The 25,133-nt window shown below is 52.4% G+C and overlaps 2 protein-coding genes across 2 annotated transcripts; both read right to left on the bottom strand.

The window, feature by feature from the left end:
- Nucleotides 1–10,699: 10,699 nt before the first annotated feature.
- LOC146758205 (uncharacterized) lies at nucleotides 10,700–18,609 on the bottom strand. The gene is made up of 3 exons (XM_085517275.1): nucleotides 18,417–18,609; nucleotides 14,231–14,785; nucleotides 10,700–13,216 (listed from the first exon to the last, which is right to left on the bottom strand). Exons 1-2 carry the CDS (start codon nucleotides 18,607–18,609, stop codon nucleotides 14,232–14,234), a joined length of 747 nt encoding a protein of 248 aa, XP_085373401.1. The 3' UTR covers nucleotides 10,700–13,216; nucleotide 14,231.
- Nucleotides 18,610–20,270: 1,661 nt separating this feature from the next.
- LOC146758204 (uncharacterized) lies at nucleotides 20,271–24,334 on the bottom strand. Its single transcript, XM_085517400.1, has 8 exons — nucleotides 24,231–24,334; nucleotides 24,013–24,074; nucleotides 23,563–23,716; nucleotides 23,113–23,369; nucleotides 22,827–22,912; nucleotides 22,208–22,332; nucleotides 21,634–21,745; nucleotides 20,271–21,433 (listed from the first exon to the last, which is right to left on the bottom strand). Exons 1-8 carry the CDS (start codon nucleotides 24,331–24,333, stop codon nucleotides 20,698–20,700), a joined length of 1,635 nt encoding a protein of 544 aa, XP_085373526.1. The 5' UTR covers nucleotide 24,334; the 3' UTR covers nucleotides 20,271–20,697.
- Nucleotides 24,335–25,133: the final 799 nt, after the last annotated feature.

The raw sequence follows: 25,133 nt of genomic DNA, 5'->3' as shown, positions 1-25,133 counted from the left end.
TCTCAACCCTTGGAGCCTCACATTGGGCACCAAAATGATTGTGGTTGTTAAACCCAACATGTGGCTCAGCAGCACACAGTGCTTGTGCACTGCCCATTCCCAGTGGGAAGGGGAACAGAACTGGGTGAAAAAACAAGTACAACTCGTGTGATTAAATAAAGCTATTTACTAAGAGAGATAAAAGGAGAGGTGTAATAGTTACCACTTCATATCTATTTATATGGAATAGTACATAACAATTGATGCACAAGCACTTGCACAGCACTACCACACTGATGCCCAGCTGGCCCCTAGGCAGCAGAAGAGAGCTAGATGAACTCCCACCCCTTCCAGTACTCCTCCTGCTTGCTGTCAGATGGCACGGAACGACCCTTTGGCCACTTTAAGGCATCTGTTCCTCACTCTGTTCCCTCCCAGCACCTTGAACCCTCCACTGACCATGGCCTTGGCTCCGTACTACACTCCAGAGATTACCAAGTCCAACCCCCCTGCCAAAGAAGATTCCTTACACCATGTCATAGAATCACCAAGTTTGTAAAAGACCTAAAAGATCATCCAGTCCAATATTTCACCTATTACCAATAGCTCTCACTAAACCATGTCCCTCAACACAACATCCAGTCGTTCCTTGAACACCCCCAGGGTCAGTGACTCCACCACCTTCCTGGGCAGTCCATTCCAGTGCCTGACCACCCTGTTTGAGAAGTAATATTTCCTAATGTCCAGCTTGAATCTCCCCTGCGGTAGCTTGAAGCCATTCCCTCTGGTTCTATCACTAATGACATGAAAGAGGCCGACCCCCAGCTAACTACATCCTCCCTTCAGGAAGTTATAGAGAGCAATGAGGTCTCCCCTGAGCCTCCTCTTCTCCAGGCTGAACATTCCCAGCTCCTTCAGCCTCTCCTCATAAGCCCTGTGCTCCAGACCCCTCACCAGCTTTGTTGCCCTCCTCTGAACACATTCCAGGGCCTCAATGTCTTTCTTGAAGTGAGGGGCCCAAAACTGGACACAGTACTCGAGGTGTGACCTCACCAGAGCTGAGTACAGAGGAACAATCACCTCTCTGCTCCTGCTGGGAACACAGTTTCTGATGCAAGCCCGGATGCCCTTGGCCTTATTGGCCACTCAGGCACACTGTCGGCTCATGTTCAGCCGAGCATCAATCAATACCCCCAGGTCCATTTCCTCTACACAGTTGTCATGGTTTAATAATTTTGTAATTTTGCTATCAGTATTCCACATCATAACATCATATAAAGCATGAATAATTTTACTGAATCTGCAACTTACAGAAGAAGACTACATCTCCCAGAGAACAACACGAGGTCACAGGACCTGGACACTATATTAACTCTGTCGCAGGCTAGACTGACGTCTTTTGAGTTCTGGCGTTCAGGGGAGTGTGTGGGAGCCTTCACCGTTTCGCCTAGATTTACAGTAGGCCTCTCGGTTTCTGGACTCATTCTCTCTCCTATTTTGCTTGATTCGTTAGCTCAACTTTCAATTATATTGTATTATATTGTGTTATCCTGTATTTCAATATAGTAATTTAGTAAATAAGTGTGCCTCCTTAGATCGTTGCTGCTGTTTTCTTTTCCTAATTAACTTTTTCCTTTCGGCCTAGGGCCCCTTCGGGGCCCACGGCCCCTGTCATGGATGCAGGTGGATTTTTAGTTTAAACCGTGATTGATTTTGGTGGAGAGTGCGGGCAAATTGAGTTGCTGTCTTTCTGTGTTTTCTTCTGTTGCTCTTTTAGCTTTTAACAGAGCTACAAGTGTTTTTTTTCTCTTAAGGAGCTATCTTAGGTTTGCGATTCTGCACCTGTGAGCTTGACCTTGAAAGTCCAGGCGGACTGCCAATACTCCAGTTTATTTTGTAAACACTGCTGAGCTTTGCTTTTTTTACTTTTTTTTTTTTTCTTTTTCTCTCTATTATTTCTATTGAAGGAAAAAAAAAATAAAAATGTTTTCTCTAGTAACAGCTTTACAAGGGACTGCGTGCCATTGGTTCCTTTTTTGAGATGCTCCAAACATATAGGATCATGTTTAAGCTAGCCACTTTTTCCTATGGAGCTATAAGAATGTATAATGGATTGAAAGCATGGTTAGCAATGCTTACTTCGTATCTGCATACAGCTCCAGAGGGAGCAACTAATGCAACTAATTATACAGAAATGGTGATTTTTGAGCGTGCTCCTCCTTCTTTCTATGCATCCTTTATGCAGTTTTTGAATGATCAGTGGGCCACACTCTTAATCTTCCTGATCTTACTGTTAATTATTTTAATAATCTCACTTAGTATCTGGATTTATAAAATCCGGAGGAAGTCTTCCCTAGAACCAGAGAATACTGAGTGGCAGGGAGTGTGGAGAGGCTTTGGAGAGATTCTCAAAGGACAGACATCTTCAGTGTCATGGAGCTTTACTCCTGAACAACTGAAGAATCCCGAGAGTTTGATCGCATATTTGAGGCAGGAATGTTGTAGCTCAGGCAGATCTCAGGAGGCACAAATGATCTGGGGCCTAGCTAATGCTTATTGGGCCTTATTCAATACCATTCCTGAGAGGGAAGTTTTTGAAGCTGAGAGTCTCAGGGCCGACAATGAGAGTCTTAGAGCTGAGAGAAAAGACCTCCTGTATCAACGAGACTCATTCTGGTATGAGAAGGAGAGTCTTAGAGCTGAGGGAGAAAGACTTAGGGCTGAGAAGGTAGAGAGAGAAAAAGCTTTTGAAGCTGAGAGAAAAGATCTCCTGTACCAATGAGACCCATTCTGGTATGAGAAAGAGAGTCTTAGAGCTGAGGGAGAAAGACTTTGGGCTGAGAAGGTAGAGAGAGAAAAAGCTTTTGAAGCTGAGAGAAAAGATCTCCTATATCAAAGAGACACCTTTTGGTATGAGGGAGAGGCTCTCCGAAATGAGAAAAGCTCCCTGCAATCCAAACTCAACACTCTCCAGTCCGAGCACAGCGCCCTCCGGTCCGAGCATGACACTCTCCAGTCCGAGCACAGTGCCCTCCGGTCCGAGCATGACACCCTCCAGCCCAAGCACAACGCCCTCCAATCTGAGAGTGACACCTTCCAGTCCAAGTATGACACTCTCCAGTCAGAGCACAATGCCCTCCAGAACAAGCACAACAGTCTCTAGACAGAATAACACCGTCTGGTTCGAGTGTAAAACCCTCTGATCCGAGCGCGACAACCTCCAGTGGAAGTACAACAGCCTCCAGACTGAGTTCGTTGCCATCCAGTTCGAGCGGAACACTCTCTGAAAACAGCTATGTGCTCTCCGGGGTGAACTGAATGTATTTAACCAACTACCAGGGGCACATATAGTCCAATTTGACCAGCCACTGGGGGCACATGTAGTCCAATTTGACCAGCCACTGGGGGCGCATGTAGTCCAATCTGACCAGCCACCGGGAGCACATGTAGTCCAATCCGAACAGCCACCGGGGGCACATGTAGTCCAATTGGACGAACCATCGGGGACACCAGACACAATGTTGGTTGCCCCTGTAAGAGGGCGAAAGACAAAACGAGTTTCAACTCAGTTAGAGAAAATGCAGAAGGAGCTGGAAGAGCGGAGGGAGTTAGGAGAGCAGGGGGACTCAGGAGAGCAGGGGGAGTCAGAAGACCAGAGGAAGCTGGAGGAGCATAAGAGGATGTTTGAAGAGCATAAGAAAATGCTGGAGGAGCAGAAGAAGTTAGAGGAGCAGAGGAAGTTAGGAGAGAGGAAAAAGAAGGAGCGTTACCTGGAGGAAATAATACAAGAGTCAGAGTCAGAAGAAGAAGAGGAGCCAAAAGCTAGATTTTCTTTACAAGAATTTCTCGAGTCCAAAATTCTAGATGGGACAGCTTCATCAACACAGTTGCCACCATCAACACCTGGGAATCTTGATAGAGCAAAAGGCGAGCAAAGTATTACGACCATTATTGATCGATCTTTTAAACTGAGTGAAATTCGAGATCTAAGAAAGGATTTCACACGTCAGCCAAAAGAACATATGGTCACTTGGTTACTTTGATGCTGGGACAATGGTGCCAACAGTGCGTGGCTCGATGGCAGTGAAGCTAGCCAACTGGGTAGCATTTCCAGGTACTCACGTGTGGACAGAGGTATTGGCACATGCCAAAATCGGTCCTACACCCTCTGGAAGCGGATGTTGATAGCGGTAAGAGATAGATTCCCCTTTAAATGGGACTTGGAGCCTGAGAAAAAGAAATGGACTGATACAGAGAAAGGTATCCAATTTTTGAGAGAAAGTGCTCTGGTGGAAATGCTATACAGCCCCCAGTTCAATCATAACGATCCAAACCAATTACATGATCCTGAAGCAGTCCATGTTCCACGACAAATGTGGCGTGACTTTACAAAAGCAGCTCCAGAAAAGCATGCCAGTGCACTTGCATTAGTATATGGCAAAGGGGAAAGGAAACCCCTTGTGAATGAACTAATTAGCAGACTTCAGGAACTTGAATTATTTATAAGCGCTACAGAAGTTAAGCTTTACACTTCAGCCACTGTCAAAATAGGGGAAAAAATAGTGGAATGGTTAGACAAAGTGGAGGGAACACAAAGTGATATTATTGACAAACTGGCTAATGTGCCTGATGTAGATGAATCCACAGTGGTACCGGATGATGGAGACCAGGATTTCCACGATCGCCTATTGATAAAGCTAAATACCATGAGTTCCCCTCGACCTGTATCATCAAAAATCTCAACCATAAAAAAGAGACGTCCTCGTATTCAAGCAAATGACAACAATAAGACACCTCGTATTCAAGCAAATGACAACGATAAGACCATACATTTTGCTTTGTTGTATTTCCTGAGTAATCATGAGGAGGATATAAAGAGGTGGCATAATTCATCCACTTCTGCACTTCAGGCACGAGTGAAAGAATTATAATGCAAAACAACCACCAAGGAGAACTCTTCCAAAAGGGGGAAGTTCCAGTTGCTGCAAGCCACCGAGGTAAACAATAGAGGGGCCCCGCCCCCAGCCAGGGGGGGGAAAGGGACAGTACAGTATACTGGACTGTGTGGATTAAGTGGCCTGGCACATCTCAACCACAGAAATATAAAGCCTTGGTGGACACTGGTGCACAATGCACCCTAATGCCCTCAAGTCACCAAGGGACACAACTAATATATATCCATGGAGTGACTGGGGGTTCCCAAGAATTGACTATGTTGGAGGCCGAAATAAGCCTCACTGGTAAAAACTGGCAGAGACACCCTATTGTGACTGGTCCAGAGGCTCCATGTATACTGGGAATCGATTACCTTAGGATGGGATATTTTAAGGATCCCAAGGGGTATCGATGGGCCTTTGGGATAGCTGCTGTTAACACAAACGGTGTTAAGCAGCTGTCAACTTTACCTGGTCTGTCAGATGATCCTTCTGCTGTGGGGTTGCTCCTGGTAAAAGACCAAGAGGTACCAATTGCCACCAAAGTGGTTCACAGACGGCAGTACAGCACCAATAGGGACTCATTGCTCCCCATTCACAAGCTAATTCGCCAATTAGAGATTCGGGAAGTGATCAGCAAAACTCACTCGCCTTTTATCAGCCCCATATGGCCAGTGCGTAAAACCAGCGGGGAATGGAGGCTGACGGTAGATTACCGTGGCCTGAATGAAGTCACACCTCCATTAAGTGCTGCTGTACCAGACATGCTAGAACTCCAGTATGAATTCAAGTCAAAAGAAGCTAGGTGGTATGCCACCATTGACATTGCTAATGCCTTCTTTTCCATCCCATTGGCTGCAAAATGTAGGCCACAGTTTGCTTTTACCTGGAGAGGTATTCAGTATACCTGGAACCATTTACCTAAAGGGTGGAAGCACATCCCAACAATTTGCCATGGATTGATCCAAGCTGTCTTGGAACAGGGTAATGCTCCTGAGCACTTGCAGTATATTGATTATATTGTAGTGTGGGGCCATACAGCAGCAGAGGTTTTCAAGAAAGGGAAACAGATAATCCAAATTCTTTTACAAGCTGGTTTTGCCATTAAGCGCGGCAAGGTGAAGGGGCCTGCCCAGGAAATCCAGTTCTTAGGTATAAAATGGCAAGATGGACATCATCACATCCCAGCAGATGTGATTGACAAAATCACTACTATGTCTCCGCCCCCGGTCAAGACAGAGACCCAATCTTTTCTGGGAGTAGTGGGCTTTTGGAGAATGCATGTCCCAAACTACAGCCACATAGTGAGCCCCCTCTATCAGGTAACACAGAAGAAGAATAATTTCTCATGGGGTCCTGAGCAGCAGCAGGCTTTTGAGCAGATAAAACAAGAAATAGCCCGTGCCGTGGCCTTGGGGCCAGTACGGATGGGACAGGATGTGAAGAACATCCTCTACACTGCTGCTGGAGAGAAAGGTCCCACCTGGAGTTTGTGGCAAAGAGCCTCAGGAGAGACCCGAGGCTGACCCTTGGGATTTTGGAGTCGATCATAGAAGGGGTCTGAGGAGCGCTACACTCCGACTGAGAAGGAGATCTTAGCCGTGTATGAGGGGGTTCGGGCTGCTTCTGAAGTAGCTGGGACAGAGGTTCAGCTTCTTCTAGCACCTCGCTTGCCAGTAATAAACTGGATGTTTAAAGGACAGGTTCCCTCCACCCATCATGCTACTGATGCCACTTGGAGTAAGTGGATTTCATTAATTACTCAACGAGCTCGAATGGGAAAACTCAGCCGTCCTGGAATTCTAGAAGTGATCGTGGACTGGCCTGAGAGTAAAAAAATTGAAACACCACCTACAGAAGAGGTATCACGTGCTAAAGAGGCACCACCATACAATGAGCTACCAGAAAACGAAAAGAAATTTGCCCTATTCACAGACGGATCATGTCGTATTGTAGGGAAGCATCGCAGATGGAAAGCTGCTGTATGGAGCCCCACACGACAAGTTGCAGAGGCCACTGAAGGTAAAGGAGAATCAAGTCAATTCGCAGAGGTAAAGGCTGTTCAGCTAGCTTTAGATGTGGCTGAATGGGAGAGGTGGCCAATGCTTCATCTTTATACTGATTCATGGATGGTGGCAAATGCCTTATGGGGGTGGTTGCAACAGTGGGAAAATGATAATTGGCAACGAAAGGGTAAACCTGTTTGGGCTGCTGAACTGTGGAAAGACATTGCTGCCCGAATAAGGAACATTGTTGTGAAGGTGCACCATGTAGATGCTCATGTGCCTAAAAGTAAGGCTACTGAAGAACATAAGAATAACCATCAGGTTGATAGAGCTGCCAAAACTGAGGTGGCTCAAATAGACTTGGACTGGCAGAACAAGGGTGAATTATTCCTAGCTCGGTGGGCCCACGAGACTTCAGGTCATCAAGGAAGGGATGCAACATATAAGTGGGCCAGAGACCGAGGGGTGGACTGAACTACGGACGCTATTGCTCAGGTTATCCATATGAGCTATAATTAAACAAGCCAAAAGGATGAAACCGTTTTGGAGGGAAGGGCGATGGCAAAAGTATAAATATGGAGAGGCATGGTAGGTTGATTATATCACCTTGCCACGATCTCGCAATGGTAAGCGTTATGTACTCACCATGGTGGAGGCAACCACTGGGTGGCTTGAAACATACGCAGTACCCCATGCTACCGTCCGAAACACATGACAAGCTCGCGGCGCTGCAGGCACCCAGAGGCGATGCGTGTGACATGCGGAAATCAGACTCTATAAACAGATAGGTTATAAAGCAGGTACGTGTTTATTCAGTGCTCGGCACATGGGGGATAATTCCTCCAATCATGCACACCAATGGACAGGAGCGTTACAAAGTTATAGAGCAAGTGTATATATATTCATCAAATTTCCGAGAAATCATTGACATACTCATTGTTACAAAATTACAAAACCATGGCAGCCCCGCTCTCCTCCTTTTCTCTTAGCTCACGCCTCTCCCATACCTTGTATTCCCTTATGGTATCCTGGCACAGACACAAAGAGCATCACCTTCCCACACAAGTCAAACACAAGAGTAGCAAGGTGATGCAGACTAAGAAAAGCTGTTTGGACCATCCTAAAATTGGCAACTAGTAATTTAACCCGTAGTCCAGAGAAAGCCATTCCCCAATCAGTGTTATGCCTGCCTACTTCACGTTGCAATACAACTTTGGATAAAGGGGATACCTCCTCTTGGACTGCCCACAGGGCACCTGCATTCTCAGGCATTTCTCAAGCTGCAGAGACGCTCACTATAGCCCTTCACAGCGGTGCTACTTTTAAGACCAGGATAAGAGCTCTCACAAAGCTATGGCATCCCGTATTACACCTTACCAATGGCTTATTCACCCTTCTTAGCCCACCTTGCATTTTTATACTGGCTCCACATAGTCCTCACTATGCCAGGTGGGAGTTTGAGCTCTCCCATCTCCCCACAGCCACCCAAAGCCTTTACCCGAACAACACTTGCTCATTCTATTACTTCCGTTTTGATACTCATGCCCATTAATCAGAGTCTTATTACTTCCCTTCATAGCGGCCACTGTTTAATATGGCACCTGCCCCTCAGTAAATGGACTCCCTTTGACCGCTTTTATATCTGTACTGAGCAGATGAATTTAGTCACAGGATCCCAGATCACGGTGCTTCCGTCCCTGCCTTTGGTAATCGTGTACAGACCCAGCAATCAAGGAAGTATTATGTTTTTGGAAAGCTACTAATTACACTGCAAAGCAAATTAGTGACCGACTCGTCATTTCTTTATGAGTTTAACTTTCCATGGAGCACTTTCCTTGACAGACCAAGTAGTTCCTCAGCATCTTGGAATCATCTCCTGTCAAAATACTTTAATGACTGCACGTGCCTGAACAGTTCTACAAGGGAAGCCTCCGGCCACTAAAAAAGGTACCAACATACAGCAATACCCCCCTTATCTTGGTAGCTCTGAGAACTCAATTTGCCACTGTTGCCCTGGAAGGTACCCTTTCCCATTAGGCCCACTTGTGCCCTGTTCCTGGCACTGGGATCGTACTTTGTAGAGTCCATTTGCCCAGTGTATCCCCTTACCTTCCCTTATAACCAGTGTCCATAAAATACTAAGGGGCAGAAGAATGCGACCATCTGGGCATGCACCCACCTTTCAGCTTGCTCTCTTCCCTTTTAAATCATTAATTGCACTCCTGTCCTCTTTAGAATATTTTACAGGTTTTGACTCAGGTTCAGAGATTTTAAGTTTACCGTCTGGAACTGAAACCTTCTTCAACTGCCTGTTCTGCCACCTGACCCATCATCTTATTCCCTATTTCCTGTACAGTGTTGCCTTTCTGATGTCCTTTACAGCGTATAATAACCATTGGTAGATTTACATCATACTGTTTTCCTTGTGTGTGAGCAATCCTTGCCATTTTCAGATGGCACTATGAGCGTGTGGCACCCCAAAGACATAATTAGCATCGGTCGATATAATTAAGGCTCTTGTCAAGGCAGTTATTCCAGCCTTCTGAGGGGAAGTCCCCACAGCTGATGGTAGTGCTTCCATTACCTGCTCAGTAACAGTTACTGCATATCCTGCCTTGCAGCCTCCTTGTCTCACAAAACTGCAGCTGTCGGGAAACCAGGAACTTCTGCATCTTCTAAGGGTTCATCCTTCAGGTCCGACGGACCGGCAGCAACGTGCAGCTTCAGTTGTTTCAAAGCAGTCACGTAATACTGATTCTCCATGAGGTCTGCTAAGGAAAGATACTGGGTTGACAATATTAGGAACAATTATTTCTTTGGGGTGAGAGCCAATGTCCCGCTTTGCCTCCAATACAGTCAACAATGTAGGAGATATTAAAACCGGGATCCTTTGGCCCAGTGTAGATTTATGGGCTTTTTGAATATCGAGCATCAGAGCAGCCACCGCCCTCAGGCACCATGGCCATCCCGTACTCATTTCATCAGGCTGTCTGGAGTCCGTAGCCGTGTATCCATAGTCAGCACCCTCCTGCCATTCCTGGGAACGTATGGAGTTCCTTGGCAGTCTGTGGCGCAGAGGTTTGGCAAATGGTTTCTTTCCTGGCAGTCCTTACTGTGGGAACACAAGAAGGACTGCACGGAGCAGCAGCTGCGGAGCAAGATAAACAGCACAAGAACCAAGGACACCTCGAGGAGAAGAAAGAATGGATGGCGGCTCTGGTTGGATAAGAGCCCACATGAATGGTTGCAGAATGTTGGTGCAATGTTCCGTTGGCGTGTAGGGGTGAATGAGAAAGCCAGAAAAAGAAAACTTGTGAAGGTACAGAAGTGATGTGAGGGGGATCTGCTGGGATGGGGGGAAGCCACACGGGGTGGTGGGGCAGTGAAAGGATGCCTACGGGAAGGCTAAGGGGCACTCTGGGGAAGCTGTGGGGCAGAGCCACACCTAGGAGCTGCCTTTACCCAACACAGTGCTGGTGCTGGAACTGCTGCTGGCCACGGGCCGTGGGCAGTGATGGGGCTGTTCCAGGGCTGCACTAGGATGGCTCTGGGGGCTGCTGTGGGGCAGCAGGTGATGAATCTGTCCTGCACACGGGACTCCCCCATAGCCCCTTAGACTTCCATCTTGCCCCCAGGATGTGGGCGAGATGAGGGTCTAGGGCATATAGAGAGTGCTGTTCTACAGCAACCCCAGAGCCACTCTACAGTACCCCCTGAATGACCCAGGAACAGACCCAGCACTGTCCACAGCCTCATCTGGGCTTATGGGGTTATGGGTCATGTGGAGCCTTGGGGTCACGTGGAGTTATATGGGGTTATGGGGTCATGTGTGGTGATAGATCAGGGCTCCACCTTTGGGCCACAGGGAACCCCAATTTCCTCTCAGGAAGAACTCAATACATGCACTCCAACACTGACCCACATCCCCCATTCTCACCCCAAACCACTCTCTACATGCCCCCGGGCCCCCTACGCCACATCTGTGCCCTACACCTTTTCCAGCACTGCATTCCCCTCCTGCAGCAGCCCCTCCTGTCCCAGCACCGTGCTGCTGGATGGGATCTGGAAGGATACGGGGGTGAAGAGGGGCCCCAGCAGGGCTCTGGGAGTCCTTGAATGGTGATGGGGGTCCTGTCAGGCTAGCAATGGGGAAGGCGTACTGGGTCTGAGGAAGTCCTGGAAGGGTTCTGGGGCTCTGTGGGGGTTGCGGGGTGGCTACAGGTTCTTGGATGGGAAATACTGACGGGTATTGGGGCATTCAGGGAATTATGGGCGGGCTGTCGTGGGAAAGAAAGGGCAACCTTCTGGAAAGCAAGGGGCAGCCACGGGGATGGAAGGAACACCTACTGCAATGCAATGGTAATCTGGGCCGAGGCCAGGGGATAGCCAGGGGAAGAACAGGAAACATAGCTGAGTTCTTCTTCTTTCAAATCACAGAGTCAGAGAACCACAGAATGACCCAGGTTGGAAGGGGCATCAAAGATCATGAAGCTCCAACCCCCCTGCCTGGCAGGGCCACCAAACTTCCATGTTTACTAGATCAGGTTACCCAGGGCCCCATCCAGTCTGGCCTTGGACACCTCCAGGGATGGGGCATCCACAATGTCCCTGGGCAGCCTGTTCCAAGACCTCACCACTCTCCTAGTAAAGAAATCCCTATCTTCTACTTAACAGCTTTGCTGCAAAACTGCCAGAGGAGCTGTAGTCCCACCACCCGTCTCCTGCCTGTGTCAGAAAGAGCTGCACATCAGCCGGGTGCAATTGCCATTCAAAAGCCAGCTCCATCATTGCACTCACATCACCATCCCCTTCAGCATCTGGAACAGACACAGACAGCCAGGCCCTTGTACAGGAACCATTCCTACACAGCCAGGGAAGTCCTTCGCTGTCTTAAGATGCGAGCATCAGAGGAAGAGCTTAAAAGCCTTCAAAACAGGCTACCATGGCACCAACTGTGGAAGCTCAACACACCTTCTTAAGAAGCAGCAAGAGGAACAAATGCACCTGGCTGCTGGAGAGGGCTGTGCTGCATCTCCTGCTGCCACCCTTGGCTTGTCATCGTGCTGCCCAAACTCAGCACGCTCTGAAGGGCCGCAGACTTGCAGGAAAGAACAGAGAGCAAAGAGCTCTGCCTGCATTCCCTGTCAGCACCCAGAGATGAGCCGTACAGCCCTTGCTCTCAGCACACACACCTCCTCTCTCTTACCAGCTGCTTGCATTCCTGCACAGCGCTGCTCAAAGCCCTCCTCCAGTTCTCCCTTCACAACACAATACGCAGCCTCTCCCCAGCCACGAGCTCTGGGCTGTTTGATGCCTGTGCCATCAGCGGGACCTGCAGAACAAACCTTGGGCTTCAGAGCTTGGAGGAGACAAGCGCTCTGTCTAGGAACATCCACCATCCAAAGCACTTTAAAGAAGCAGCTTCTTGAAAGCCCTGGATCTCTGTGACACATCAGGAGATGCTGAACTCAACCCGCAGCCCTCTCCACAACGGAAGGGCTCTTCACAACCAGCTGGAGGGGGAGCAAAGACCGTCTCAAGATCTCCAGTCCAACTTCAAGGCCATCAGCCTTCTTGGGCTGTAGCTGTCCAGACCCTGAGGTTGGAGGGCACTTGACCTCCAGTTCCTCTTGGCCTCTGCTCATCTAGACTCCCTCTTTCTTGGCCTCCATGCCTCAGTTTGGCCTCAGGACTACTAAGCTGCAAGGCCTCTTGGCCAGGCTCTTAGCCTCTCTCCAGGCTATTTTACCTGAAGGCCTCTAAGCCTCCTGGGCAACCTCTAGGCCTTCAGGCCTCCCTCTATGCTTCCAGAGCAGCTTGCAGGCATCTGTGCCTCCAGACGTGTTCTCCATCACCCCTCTAAGCCTTCCTTTGTGCCTTAAATACTCATGGACTCGTGGTCTCTTTATTGGCCTCCCTCTGTGCATCAGGCCCCCAAAACCTCAGTGCTTCCAGTCCAGCCCATTGGTACCTCGGCTCAGCTGGTGCTGCTGCAGGCAGTGCTTCCCGTGCCTGCCCAGCCTGCAGCCAGCACACAACCTTAGCGGCCGCCTGCTGCTCACATACAAGCACAAGTGCTGCTGGAGAATCAGAGCAAAGCACAGCCTGAATCACTGCTACCTTGCACTATGGAATGGCTGAGATGCACCACGGCCTCACCTGCTGCCTTCTTGGAAGGGGAGGTTCAGCAGCAGCTCCACTCGTCAGCAAGTCCTCCAGAAACCTCCTTCTTTCTTCCTGAGCAGGAGACTGGACGCTGAAACCTTCTCCAAAGCCATTATTAAACAGTACCTGGACCTGAAGCCCCAGAAGAAAACACAGTTCAGATCCAAGACCACAAAACTGTCATATTCTAGTCCAATACAATTCCAATTCTGATTCAAACTTCAGAGCTAGCATTTCACCCACTCTGCTATGGAAGGGGGAAGGGAGGGGCAAAGGGAATGGGGAAGCGAGGGAGAGCCTTCTTGACCCCACATGCCCCTACAACCCACCCTATAGCCCCATACATCCCCTATAGCCCTGTATCCCACTAGAATCTTCTTACTGCCCACCCACAGCCCCCTAGAGACACGTATCCCCCATAATCCTCCTATAGCCTACCCAGAGCACCCTACAGGCCCCACTTAGAACCTTAGAGCTCCCCCACAGCCCTACAGAGCACCCCAGCCCCCCAGCTCCCTACAGCCCCATGATCCCCTGTAGCCCCCCAAAGCACAGAATCAGCCCTGGACCCCCTCCACAGTCCCCTATATCCTCCCCAGAGCCCCCGCTGTCCCATAGCCTCCTATACCACTTCATTAGTTCCACACAACTTTCTAGAACCCCATAGCCCCCCTGTGGCCACTAGGAAGCTCCCCATAGTCCCATATACACCTACATCTACCCCTGAAGCCCCCCTAGCACCCTACAGCCCCAGATCCTCCTCTATAAGCCCCGCACAGCCCTATATCCCTCTTCAGCATCCTCAGTGCTCCCTATAGCCCCAGATCTCTCCTGACAGCCCCCTCACACCTTTCTATATTCCCACAACAGCTACCTACATCCCCATATCCCCCTACAGCCACCGGCAGACCACACATTCCCCTCACACCTACCCATTTCCTCATATCCCTTGGTATCCCCACACAGCCCACTACAACCCCATATCCCCCACTATTCACCTATATATCCATCCCACTGCCCCCCACAGCCCCACATTACCCTACACTCTCCCTACAGCCCCATATTACCCCATAGTCCTCCCACAGCCTCCTAAACTCCCCCAGTGCCCCCACTCCTCCCTCACTGCCCCCTACACCCACAGCCCACCTCAGCCCCGGGGGGCACCGGGAGCAGCGCTGGACGCCTCGGGGGGGGGGCACCGCCCGGATGCGGGCAGCAGCGCTGCGGCCGTTAAGGCCCCGAGTCCTTCAACCGCTCCAAATCCCCGCATCCCACGCCGGAGGGGAGGGCAGGGCAGGGCGGGCCGCTTCGGGCCGCGCACGGTTCCTCGCCCTGGCCCGGACCCGACCTCCCGCACACCTCCGGCGCCGCCGTCCTCAGCACCGCTCCCGTCGTGCCGCGGTTCCGTCTCGGTGCTGCCCGGACAGCTCCGGCGCGCAGCGGCTGCAGCGGCGCTGCCGTGAAGGGCGGCCCTGGCTGCGGCAGCGGCTTCAGCCGAATGAAGTAACAGCCAGGCGGCCCCGAGCCACAAGATGACGGCTGCTCCCGCGCGCGGAGCCTCAGCCAATCGGAGCCGGCGGCACTGCCGCTGACCAATGAGACAGCGATACTCGTCGGCGCTGCCGCTGACCAATGAGAAGGTGGGGGCGGAACGGAGCTGACGCTGGCCAATGGGAGGCCGGGGGCGGGTCGGAGCTGCCGCTGACCAATGAGAGGCCGGGGGCAGGTCGAAACTGCCGCTGGCCAATCAGAGACCGGCGGCGGGGTGGGGCGGGGGCGGGGCTTGGGATGCGTTCTGTTTTTACCGTGGACGGGATGTGGGATTGGGATCGGGATAAGGAATGAGGGATTGGGATGGACAGGTGGGAGATGGATTAGAGATGAGGGACTTGGAATTGGGATTGGGGCATTGGAAGTGGGATTTGGCTGTGAGGTTTGGGATTGGGATTGGGATGTGGGCTGTGGGGATATGGATGTGCGATGGATACGGGATGGGATATCGGAAATGGAATATATATGGGCTGGGCTGTAGATATGGGATGGACTTGGGCTGCTCTTCAAGGATGCCCTCCTGGAAGCACAAGAGGTCTCCATTCCCCTGAATAAGAAAGTGGGCAGGCAAGGTGGGAAACCGCCATGGCTCAGCAAGGATCTGCTGAGAGAACTGAGGGTGAAGAAAGGGGTGTACAAGCTCTGGAAACAAGGCTGTGTCACCTGGGAAGAATACAGGGATGCCGTCCGAACTTGCAGACGTGGGATCAGGAAAGCCAAGGCGCAGGCAGAACTGAACTTGGCAAGGGACGTGAAAAACAATAAGAAAACCTCCTTCAGGTACATTGGCCATAAGAGACAGGCCAAAACGGGCGTACCTACTTTGGTAAGTTTAAAAGGAGAACTGGCTTCAACAGATGAAGAGAAGGCTGAGGTGCTGAATGAGTTCTTCACCTCGGTCTTCACTGGTGGCCAGGATTCTAGTCTTTTTCACGTCCCTAAGCCCTGCATCCCCAAACCTCTATGTGGGGACCAAGGAGGTAAATCCCTCCCCACTGTAAGGGTAGAGCAAGTCCGAGAGTGCCTCCTTAGACTGAATGAGTACAAGTCTATGGGGCCAGATGGCGTGCATCCCAGGGTCCTGAAGGAGCTGGCTGAGGTTGTTGCCGAGCCGCTCTCCATCATATTTGAGAAGTCGTGGCTGTCAGGTGAGGTCCCAGACGATTGGAGGAAGGGTCACATCACTCCCATATACAAGAAGGGGAGCAGGGAGGACCCGGGGAACTACAGGCCGGTGAGTCTCACCTCCATGCCTGGGAAGGTGATGAAACAGATCCTCCTGAACAACATGCTCGATCACATAAAGAATGAGCATGTGATCTGAGACAGCCAGCATGGCTTCACCAGGGGAAGGTCATGCTTAACTAATCTTGTGGCCTTCTATGATGGAGTGACAGCGTTGGTGGACCAAGGGAAGGCGACCGATGTCATTTACCTGGACCTGAGCAAGGCCTTTGACATGGTCCCCCACCACATCCTCATCTCCAAATTGGAGGGAAGTGGGTTTGATGGGTGGACAACTCGATGGATAAGCAATTGGTTGAAAGGCCGCAGACAGAGAGTGGTGGTCAATGGCTCTATGTCCAGGTGGAGGCCGGTAACAAGCGGTGTCCCTCAAGGGTTTGTCTTGGGACCGGTGCTCTTTAACATCTTTATTAATGACATCGATGAGGGAATGGAGTGCACCCTCAGCAAGTTTGCTGACGACACCAAGCTGAGTGGTGCGGTCGATACGGTGGAAGGAAGGGATGCCATTCAGAGGGACCTCAACAGGCTGGAAAGCTGGGCTCAGGTCAACCTAATGAGGTTCAACACAGCAAAGTGCAAGGTTTTGCACTTGGGCTGGAAGAACCCCAGGCACCTGTACAGGCTGGGAGGAGTGGTCCTTGAGAGCAGCTCGGCAGAGAAGGACCTGGGGGTCCTGATGGACGAAAGACTCAACATGAGCCAACAGTGCACTCTGGCAGCTCGAAAAGCAAATGGGATCCTGGGCTCTGTCAGAAGAGGGGTGGTCAGCAGGGATAGGGAGGTGATTGTCCCTCTCTACTCTGCTCTTGTGAGGCCCCATCTGGAGTACTGTGTCCAGGTGTGGAGCCCTCAGTACAAGAAAGACATGGAGATTTTGGAAAGGGTCCAGAGGAAGGCCAGGAAGATGATCAGGGGGCTGGAGCACCTCCCCTATGAGGACAGGCTGAGGGAGTTGGGCTTGTTCAGCCTGGAGGAGAGAAGGCTGCGGGGTGACCTCATTGCAGCCTTTCAATACCTGATGGGAACTTACTCGCAGGAGGGGACTAAACTCTTCAAAAGGGCTGACAACAGCAGGACTAGGGGAAATGGTTTTAAGTTAAAAGAGGGAAGATTTACGTTGGATGTTAGGGGGAAGTTCTTCACTAGGAGAGTGGTTAGGCCCTGGAACAGGCTGCCCAGGGAGGCTGTTGATGCCCCGTCCTTGGAGGTGTTCAAGACCAGGTTGGACAGGGCCCTGGGCAACCTGATCTAGTAAATGTGTATGTTTGGTGGCCCTGCTAGGCAATGGGGGGCAGTTGGGGCTGAGCAGGCTACAGGACCGTGACTTGGCCACGTTGTTCTAGCGCTCACAATGGGCCCCTGCACCACAGGGCACTTGGGGGACGCTGAGTGTCTCCGCAGCCCTGAGGACCGGGCATCAGGGGCTGGGAATTAATTAATGGCATGGAGGGGACTGTCTGTGGCCTGTTCCAGGGGACCTGGGCACTGTCACCTCCAGCCCTTCCCTTGCACTCCATGAAGCTGTGCAGAGGAACGGATCTGGAGGGGGCAGGCCCTATGGATGGCCCAGATTCATCATTAAGGTGGGACAGGGGCTGTGGCTTCTGTCCCCAGGGGACTCAACGTCCTGCCCTGGGTCTCTTGGCTGCTGCCAGTCCTTCTCCTGCCCTGAGTCCCTGGGGACAAACCCTGCAGGGACAAGGCTCCTCCTTGCCAGTGCTGCCCTCTGACATCCTCTGGTGCCCAGTGAAGACCCTGATAATCAGTGACATCCCATGATGATCAATAAATCCCTCAGCAAAGCTACACGCTGCGTGTCTGTGTCCTTGTTCTCATGCTCAGCAGGGACAGCTGGGATCTGTCCTTGCCTGGCTGTGGCCACCTCAAAGTGCCGGGAGCCTTCCCCAGCTCCATGCCATGCACACCATGTCCTGCACCCCTGTGGCCTTCCCCACCCTGTCGCATCACCTGCTCCAAAGTCCTAAAGGATGGAGCTCCTCATGCTGCCAAGCAGCCCCAATAACCTCCCTCTGCTCTCTCTCAGCGCCTCCATACAGTTCCTCCCAAACCTGTTACACTTTGATCCACCTCTGCATGGACACAGTGTGACCACGTCACCCTCCTTTTAGCCGCTCTCTTATTGCAGACACTTGGCCCTCCTTTGGGTCTGCTTTATGCCTCTTGTGTCAGAGCCCCAACCCCATTACCCAAAGTCCGCATATCCCCTCCCACAGACACCTCCAATCTCCCGATGACCAACGAAGCCCTCTGATGACCAGTGACACCCCTTCTCGATCACTGAAGCCTTCTGATGGTCAATGAACATCTCTGACAACCAGTGGAGCCCTCCGACAACCAACAAAGCCTTCAGATGACCACAGTCATTTCCTCTGGACACGCTCCAAGGTTGTGATGTCTTCCTTGCAGTGAGGGGCCCAAAAGTGGACACAGCACGGGAGGTGCGGCCTCACCAGAGATGAGTATAAGGGGACAATCACTGCCCCGCTCCTGCTGCCAATGCTGTTTCTGATACAAGCCAGGATGCTGTTGGCCTTCTTGGCCTGCTGGGCACACCAATGGCTCAAGTTCAGCCAAGCATCGATCACTGCCCCCAGGTCCAGGTCCTCTACGCAGCCTTCCAGCCACTCTGCCCCACACCTGAAGATTTGCCTGGGGATGATGTGGTCAAAGCGCAGGATCCGGCTCTTGGTCTTGTTGAACCTCATCCCAATGGGTTCAGCCCAGCCATCCAGCCTGTCCCGATCATTATGTGCTTACCACGGTGGAGGCAACCGCTGGGCGGCTTGAAACATATGCAGTATCCCATCATGCAGTACTGTCCTCTAAACACCATATTAGGTCTCAAGAAAAAATTCTTGTGGCTACGTGGCACCCCAGAAAGAACTGAGTCAGATAATGGGGCTCTGATGACCAGTGCTGCCCTCTGGTGCCCAGTGAAGAAATATCTAGATCACTTATCAGGATGGCAATTGATTGGCAATTGCAACGGCAGGTCCCCTTCAAGCAGGAGAGCATGCAGAAAGCAGCGTTGCAACTTTTAGGCCCAGTTACTCCAAGCTGATCACTTTCTCCCCCAGTTCCTCATTGGCTGAGTACTTCAGGATCACAATCTCCACGAAAAAGACCTAGGGGTCCTGATAGATGAGAAAATTAACATGAGCCAGCAGTGCGCTCTGGCAGCCCGAAAAGCAAATGGGATCCTGGGCTCCATCAGGAGAGGGGTGGTCAGCAAGGATAGGGAGGTGATCGTCCCTCTCTACTCTGCTCTTGTGAGGCCCCATCTGGAGTACTGTGTCCAGGTGTGGAGCCCTCAGTACAAAAAAGATATGGAGATTTTGGAAAGGGTCCAGAGGAGGGCCACAAAGATGATCAGGGGGCTGGAGCACCTCCCCTATGAGGACAGGCTGAGGGAGTTGGGTTTGTTCAGCCTGGAGAAGAGAAGGTTGCGGGGTGACCTCATTGCAGCCTTTCAGTACCTGAAGGGAACTTACTCCCAGGAGGGGAGTAAACTCTTCGAAAGGGCTGATAATAGCAGGACTAGGGGAAATGGTTTTAAGTTAAAAGAGGGAAGATTTACGTTGGATGTTAGGGGGAAGTTCTTTACTAGAAGGGTGGTTAGGTCCTGGAACAGGCTGCCCAGTGAGGTTGTGGATGCCCCGTCCTTGGAGGTGTTCAAGACCAGGTTGGACAGGGCCCTGGGCAACCTGATCTAGTAAATGTGTATGTTTGGTGGCCCTGCTAGGCAGGGGGGTTGGAACTACATGATCCTTGAGGTCCCTTCCAACCCGGGTGATTCTGTGATTCTGTGATCATGGAATGCATTTGGATCAGTGATGCGTTTGGAATCATGGAATCCTAAAATTGCTCAGGTTGGGGAAGAGCTTCGAGGTCCTGCAGTCCAACTGCAGCCCAACCACGGAACCAATGCAGTCTCTCCAGCTGCATCTGCAGCACCTTTCTCCTCTCCAGCAGATCAGCACTCCCTCCCAGCTCGGTGCTGTCTGTGAACTTACTGAGGGCGCACTCAATGCCCTGGCCGAGATCCCTGATCAAGGCGTTCATTAGGAGCGTCCCCAGTGCCGAGCCCTGGGGACACCACTTGTGACCGGCTGCCAGATGTAAAGGCTGCTCTGGGTGTAGAGGCTTGGCTGAGTGCCTGTCTGAAAACAAACCTGCCAGGAACCAAACAAGGCAGAGGAGCCACGATGCCATGTGAGGTATCTGTATGCCTGCCTATGTATCTGCACAGCAGGCCCGGCTGCCCCTGCTTCCCCGCTTTGTGGGAGCTGGGGGGCTGTGACACGGCACAAATGGCAGTGCAGTCGGTAACTCGGGCTATATATATGTATACAGACACATGTGCATATTGTGTTTTGATTGTTTATTTGTATTTAGATGTTTATATTAAGTATGATGTGATGTAGAATAACAAGAGAATACAATATTATAAAGATATATAATTGATATAGATAGATAGATATAATAGATATAGATATATAGAGAGATTTATAATAATATAGGTATAGCAACAATGTTGCTATAGAATAGCAATATTACTAAGCCATGCCATTCTTTACCCCTTGCCTCGAACACTTCCAGCTATAGGGTTTTGCTCCTAAAGAGGCAAGGGGTCTTGGAAGAGTCCACACTCAGTCTCCTTGTTCCTTTGATTTTCTTCAAGGAGGTGGCATGCAGGAATGACACAAATGGGTCTCAATGGCACAAGTGGGACTCAGCAGCTGTTTTGCAGCCTCTAGTGGAGCTCTGACTGTCCTGGGCACAACACACCCACATCAGCGTGGGTAGGGTGTGCCCTTCCTGCGGAGTGGGGCTTTGGTATTTGGAGACTGACTCCTGGGAGACCCTGTTTCTTTCCTTATGGGTGGCAGAAATGCGGATGTGATGGCGGGGGACTCATGGCTGGTCTCGCCATGAGAAGCCGCTCCTGCCATCTCTTCAGCGGGAGACCCCGCTCCTTCCTTAATGGGTGGCAGCAACCCAGATCTGACAACAGAGGGCTCCTTGGGCAGGCTGGGATCTACGTGAGATGTTTCCGCTGCCACCTTTTCAGTGGGAGACCCTGTTTTTTCCGTTATGGGTGGCAGCAATCTAGATCTGCTGTGGGAGGACTGCTCGGGCAGGCAGGTCTCACCACAAGATGTTGCTGCTGCCATTTCCTTTGGTTGCTCCTGCGCTTTGCTGATCTTCTTAGCCCTTTTCCTGAGAAGTTTCACCGAGTCGCATGCCCGAAGCGCCAGCGTGGATGGTTTGCCTGGGGTCTCTGAGGATAGGCTGGACGCGGACCCAGAGGACGATGCTGGCTCTTGGCTGCACGAGGCCTTGGCTTCCTGCAGCTTGGGCAGCGCACCCTCACGCTGGGCTTCCTCTGCTCCTCCTTCTTCATCGAGGAACTTGATGCGTCTTGTTCGGCCCAGCCCTTCTCGGCTCTCTGTTCCCTCCAGGCCCTGCAGCTGGCAGCTCATTGGCTGCTCTGGGGCTTCAGGCACTGCCCGGATGGGTGGCAGAACACTGAAAGGACAGAGCGGGAGAGGTCCGCCTGAGTGGCTGAGATGTGGAGAGGGGCCAGCCCTGTGAACTGGGGGGATCCTGGCGTCCCCATCCCAGCACTCTCGGGCGCCCACAAACAAGCAGCGACCCTTTGGCGTTAGGGAATGGGCTCTCGTTGGGTCACCCCCACGCACATCCCAGCCCACAGCCTCCAGCCTCACCTGTTGGCAATGCTCTCCCTCCGCAGTCTGTTCTTTATCCTTCGCAACTGCTCTCCATCAACAGTTGCAGTGCTCAGGCGTCTAATATATGTTGGAGTGTTGTCAAATCTCACTGCAGTTGGGAAGGAAGAGGAGATTCACCGTCAAGCCTTTGGCTCGCTCACATGCAGCACTCAGGCCTGTTCCCAGAACCCGCCCTGAAACCATCTCTGTCTCTACTCCCCCTCTCTGCAGTTCAGCTCTGTTTTGGGCTGCAGGAGGGACGCTGGCTTTGGGAAAGAGGAGCTGGCTGGTGACAAGAAGGTGGCAGGGTGACTTTTGAGGTCCCTGTCCTTCCACTGCGGGAGGGCAGGGCCTGAGATCCCCACATCCTCCTGCCATAGCCAGGGATGGGGGTACGTCACACACAGCACCTTCCTTTTGGACAGGCCAACCACAACCTAAGGGGAAAAGGCCGTGCTGAGCCAGCAGGAAGGTTTGATGCAAGTGAGAGCCCTGGGATGAAGGTCAGCAAGGGTCTGCCCACCACCAGTTGATTGCCCGTGCTGTGGAAAGGAGCTGGAAGCCACTTCACCTTTCTTGGCCCCAGTAAGAGGTGGCAAAGTCTCTTCTTTTGTTGACTTCTGTGACCCAGACAAGCTCCCGGAGGACTTGCGCTGTATCAGGGGCGGCAGTTTGGGGACCAACTCCATTTGGAACCTGTAAGCGAGGAGAAGGCAGTGAGCGGTGTGACGCAGTGCAACAGCAATCCTTGCTGCTCTCTCTGCTTGTCTGCTCACAGGCACGTTTTCATGCCGCATGAAGGCTTTCTAAAGCCGCTAGCACGGTCACTTGGGATAGGAGGAGGGGAAACAGTTTCAGGCAGAAAGAGGGAAGACTGGCTGGGATGGGAGGAAGAAGGTTTTAGCTGGAGGGTGGCGAGGCACTGGTATGTCTTGCCCAGAGAGGTGCTGGGTGCCTGGATAGGCATTCAAGGCCTGGCTGGACCAGCCTCAGAGCAACCTCATTTGGAGGCAGGTGTCCCTGTTGTCCGCAGGGCAGTGGGACCGGGTGCCCTTTTCGGGTTCCTTCCTGCTCCAATCGTTCTGTGATTCTCTGGCACATCCTCCTGGGCAGGACACTGACGGACACGAGGCACAAGCGCTACAGAATGAGAGCTGAGCAGCTGCATCAAGCAGCAGAAAAATACTCACTTGGGTAAGACGACAAGGCATTTTGAGAACACCAGGGAAGCCACTGGTTTCACACGGGACACCCCCATGTCCATCAGCGAGGGGGCCTGCAAGGGAGGAACAGGGAGGTTGTGGGATGTCCTGGTCATGGCTGAGGCACTGGGGACACGAGGAGCCCGAGGCAGGGAGAGCTGACAGCACCGCCACACCCGCACAGCTCGAGCAGCTGCCCAGGTCCTGGTGAGCCGTGTGCGGGCTGAGTGAGGCTGATGGTACTGCCCAGGCTATGGAGAAACCTACGGCTCACCTTGCGAACGGCTCCCCTGAAGTTCTCTTTCCCCAACAGCTTCTCCAGGAAGTCATAATAGAACTTCATTTGGAAAGTCAGCCCGTCAATAAGGAGCACTCCGACATCCTTCAGGACCATGGCCACGTTCTCCCCATTCTGCAGGCAACTGGAGAGCAGCGACACCGTGCTTTGGATGCACGACTTCACTGTCTGCCAGCTCACAGAGGCGGCTGCAGCCACCTGGCTGCAGTGCAGGGGCTCCACCTTCCTTTCGACTGAGAAAATACCAGATACAGGGTTGATGATACGGTTGCTGTTCCACCTAGAACTGCTTCTAAGGGACATCATCCAGATTGGCCCCGCGTTTGGACAGGCTCCCCAGAAGGGGAGGTCTGCTTCTGAGAAGGGAGGCGGTGGCCCTGTTTGCCCTGTCCACGAAGCCAGCAAGGGTTTAATCCCCCCTCCTACCTGGCAGGGACCCCCTGCGGGCCTTGAGGTGGTGCATAGCTATGAGGTTGCTGGCCAGGTGAAACACGGGCCAGCACAGGGTCACAGTCCCGTCCTCCATCCTGATCTCCCTGGAGATGATGTCAAAGGTGCCGAAGGTGGGAATCCAGACCCCCTGCGAGTGGAAGAGAGGGAGGACGCGTTACGGGCTGGCTGGAGGAAGAGCTGGAGGTGGTCCTTTGCGGGGACAGATCTCAGGAGCCCCCTCCTGCTGTTCAGAGGCACAAGCCAGGGCAGCGGGGACGGCTTTGGGGCTGCACAGCCCTCTCCTTCCCCTCGCCCTCCCTCCCAAATGCAGCTCAGCAGGGAAACACGGGGTAAGCTTCCTGCTGTGTGTGCAGGGGAAGACTCAGAGGAAGTCCAGGCTGAGCTGGACAGGGCGAGGAGGAACCCGGCAGCCAACAAACGCACCTTGTGCACCAGGAGACTCTCGTGTACCAAGGCGGCCACCGCATCCCAGACGGCAACTCGCTCTGCAGATCAAAGGAAAAGCAGGTCACACTCTGCACCTGCCGCTTCCCGGCACCCCTCCCACTGCTGGGCAGGAGGGAGGTGGCAGATGTAAAGTGCCATCTCCATCCCAAGACTGGCTGCAGCACCGCTCCCGTGGTGGCTGCGGGCCCGTGTACCTTTGGTATTAGCGCATGTTTGTCCAGAGGCAAGGCCCGCCCTGGGGCCGTTCTCACTCATCCCGGGTTGCTCCTTCTCGGCACCGGCCATGCTGGAGCTCATCCTTCAGATGCATCTGCTCTGTACCAGATGCTCCTTCAGGATGCAGGACCCTCCTCCGTGCTCTGCCTTCACCCCCCTCCAGGGTGGCCGTGTCACAAACGTCACCACGGCAACGTGGTGACATCATGGCCAGCTGCCCATTATGATGCTGGCACTGCTGCCTGCCCCGCCTGACAGTGCTGACCCATCTCTGCTTTCTCCCTCTCCTGGAGCTGTGAGTTGAGGGGTGACCCTGGGGCGAGGACGGGGCTGGGATGTGTGGCTGTTCTCTCAGTTCCATGGGCCTTGGGGACACCGCGGGGGCTGCTGTTGGGCTCCCTCCTGATATTGGTGGGCAATGGGCAGGGGAAGGAGGCAATGGGGGGCAGTTGGGGCTGAGCAGGCTACAGGACCGTGACTTGGCCACGTTGTTCTAGCGCTCACAATGGGCCCCTGCACCACAGGGCACTTGGGGGACGCTGGGTGTCTCCGCAGCCCTGAGGACCGGGCATCAGGGGCTGGGAATTAATTGATGGCATAGTCATGATGGCATTAATTGATGACTGTCTGTGGCCTGTTCCAGGGGACCTGGGCACTGTCACCTCCAGCCCTTCCCTTGCACTCCATGAAGCTGTGCAGAGGAACGGATCTGGAGGGGGCAGGCCCTATGGATGGCCCAGATTCATCATTAAGGTGGGACAGGGGCTGTGGCTTCTGTCCCCAGGGGACTCAACGTCCTGCCCTGGGTCTCTTGGCTGCTGCCAGACCTTCTCCTGCCCTGAGTCCCTGGGGACAAACCCTGCAGGGACAAGGCTCCTCCT

The sequence above is a fragment of the Coturnix japonica genome, chromosome 16, assembly GCF_054131305.1.
Source record: "Coturnix japonica strain WE chromosome 16, WE-NBRP24, whole genome shotgun sequence".
Taxonomy (NCBI): Eukaryota; Metazoa; Chordata; class Aves; order Galliformes; family Phasianidae; genus Coturnix; species Coturnix japonica.
This window is presented reverse-complemented; position numbering and strand designations above follow the sequence as displayed.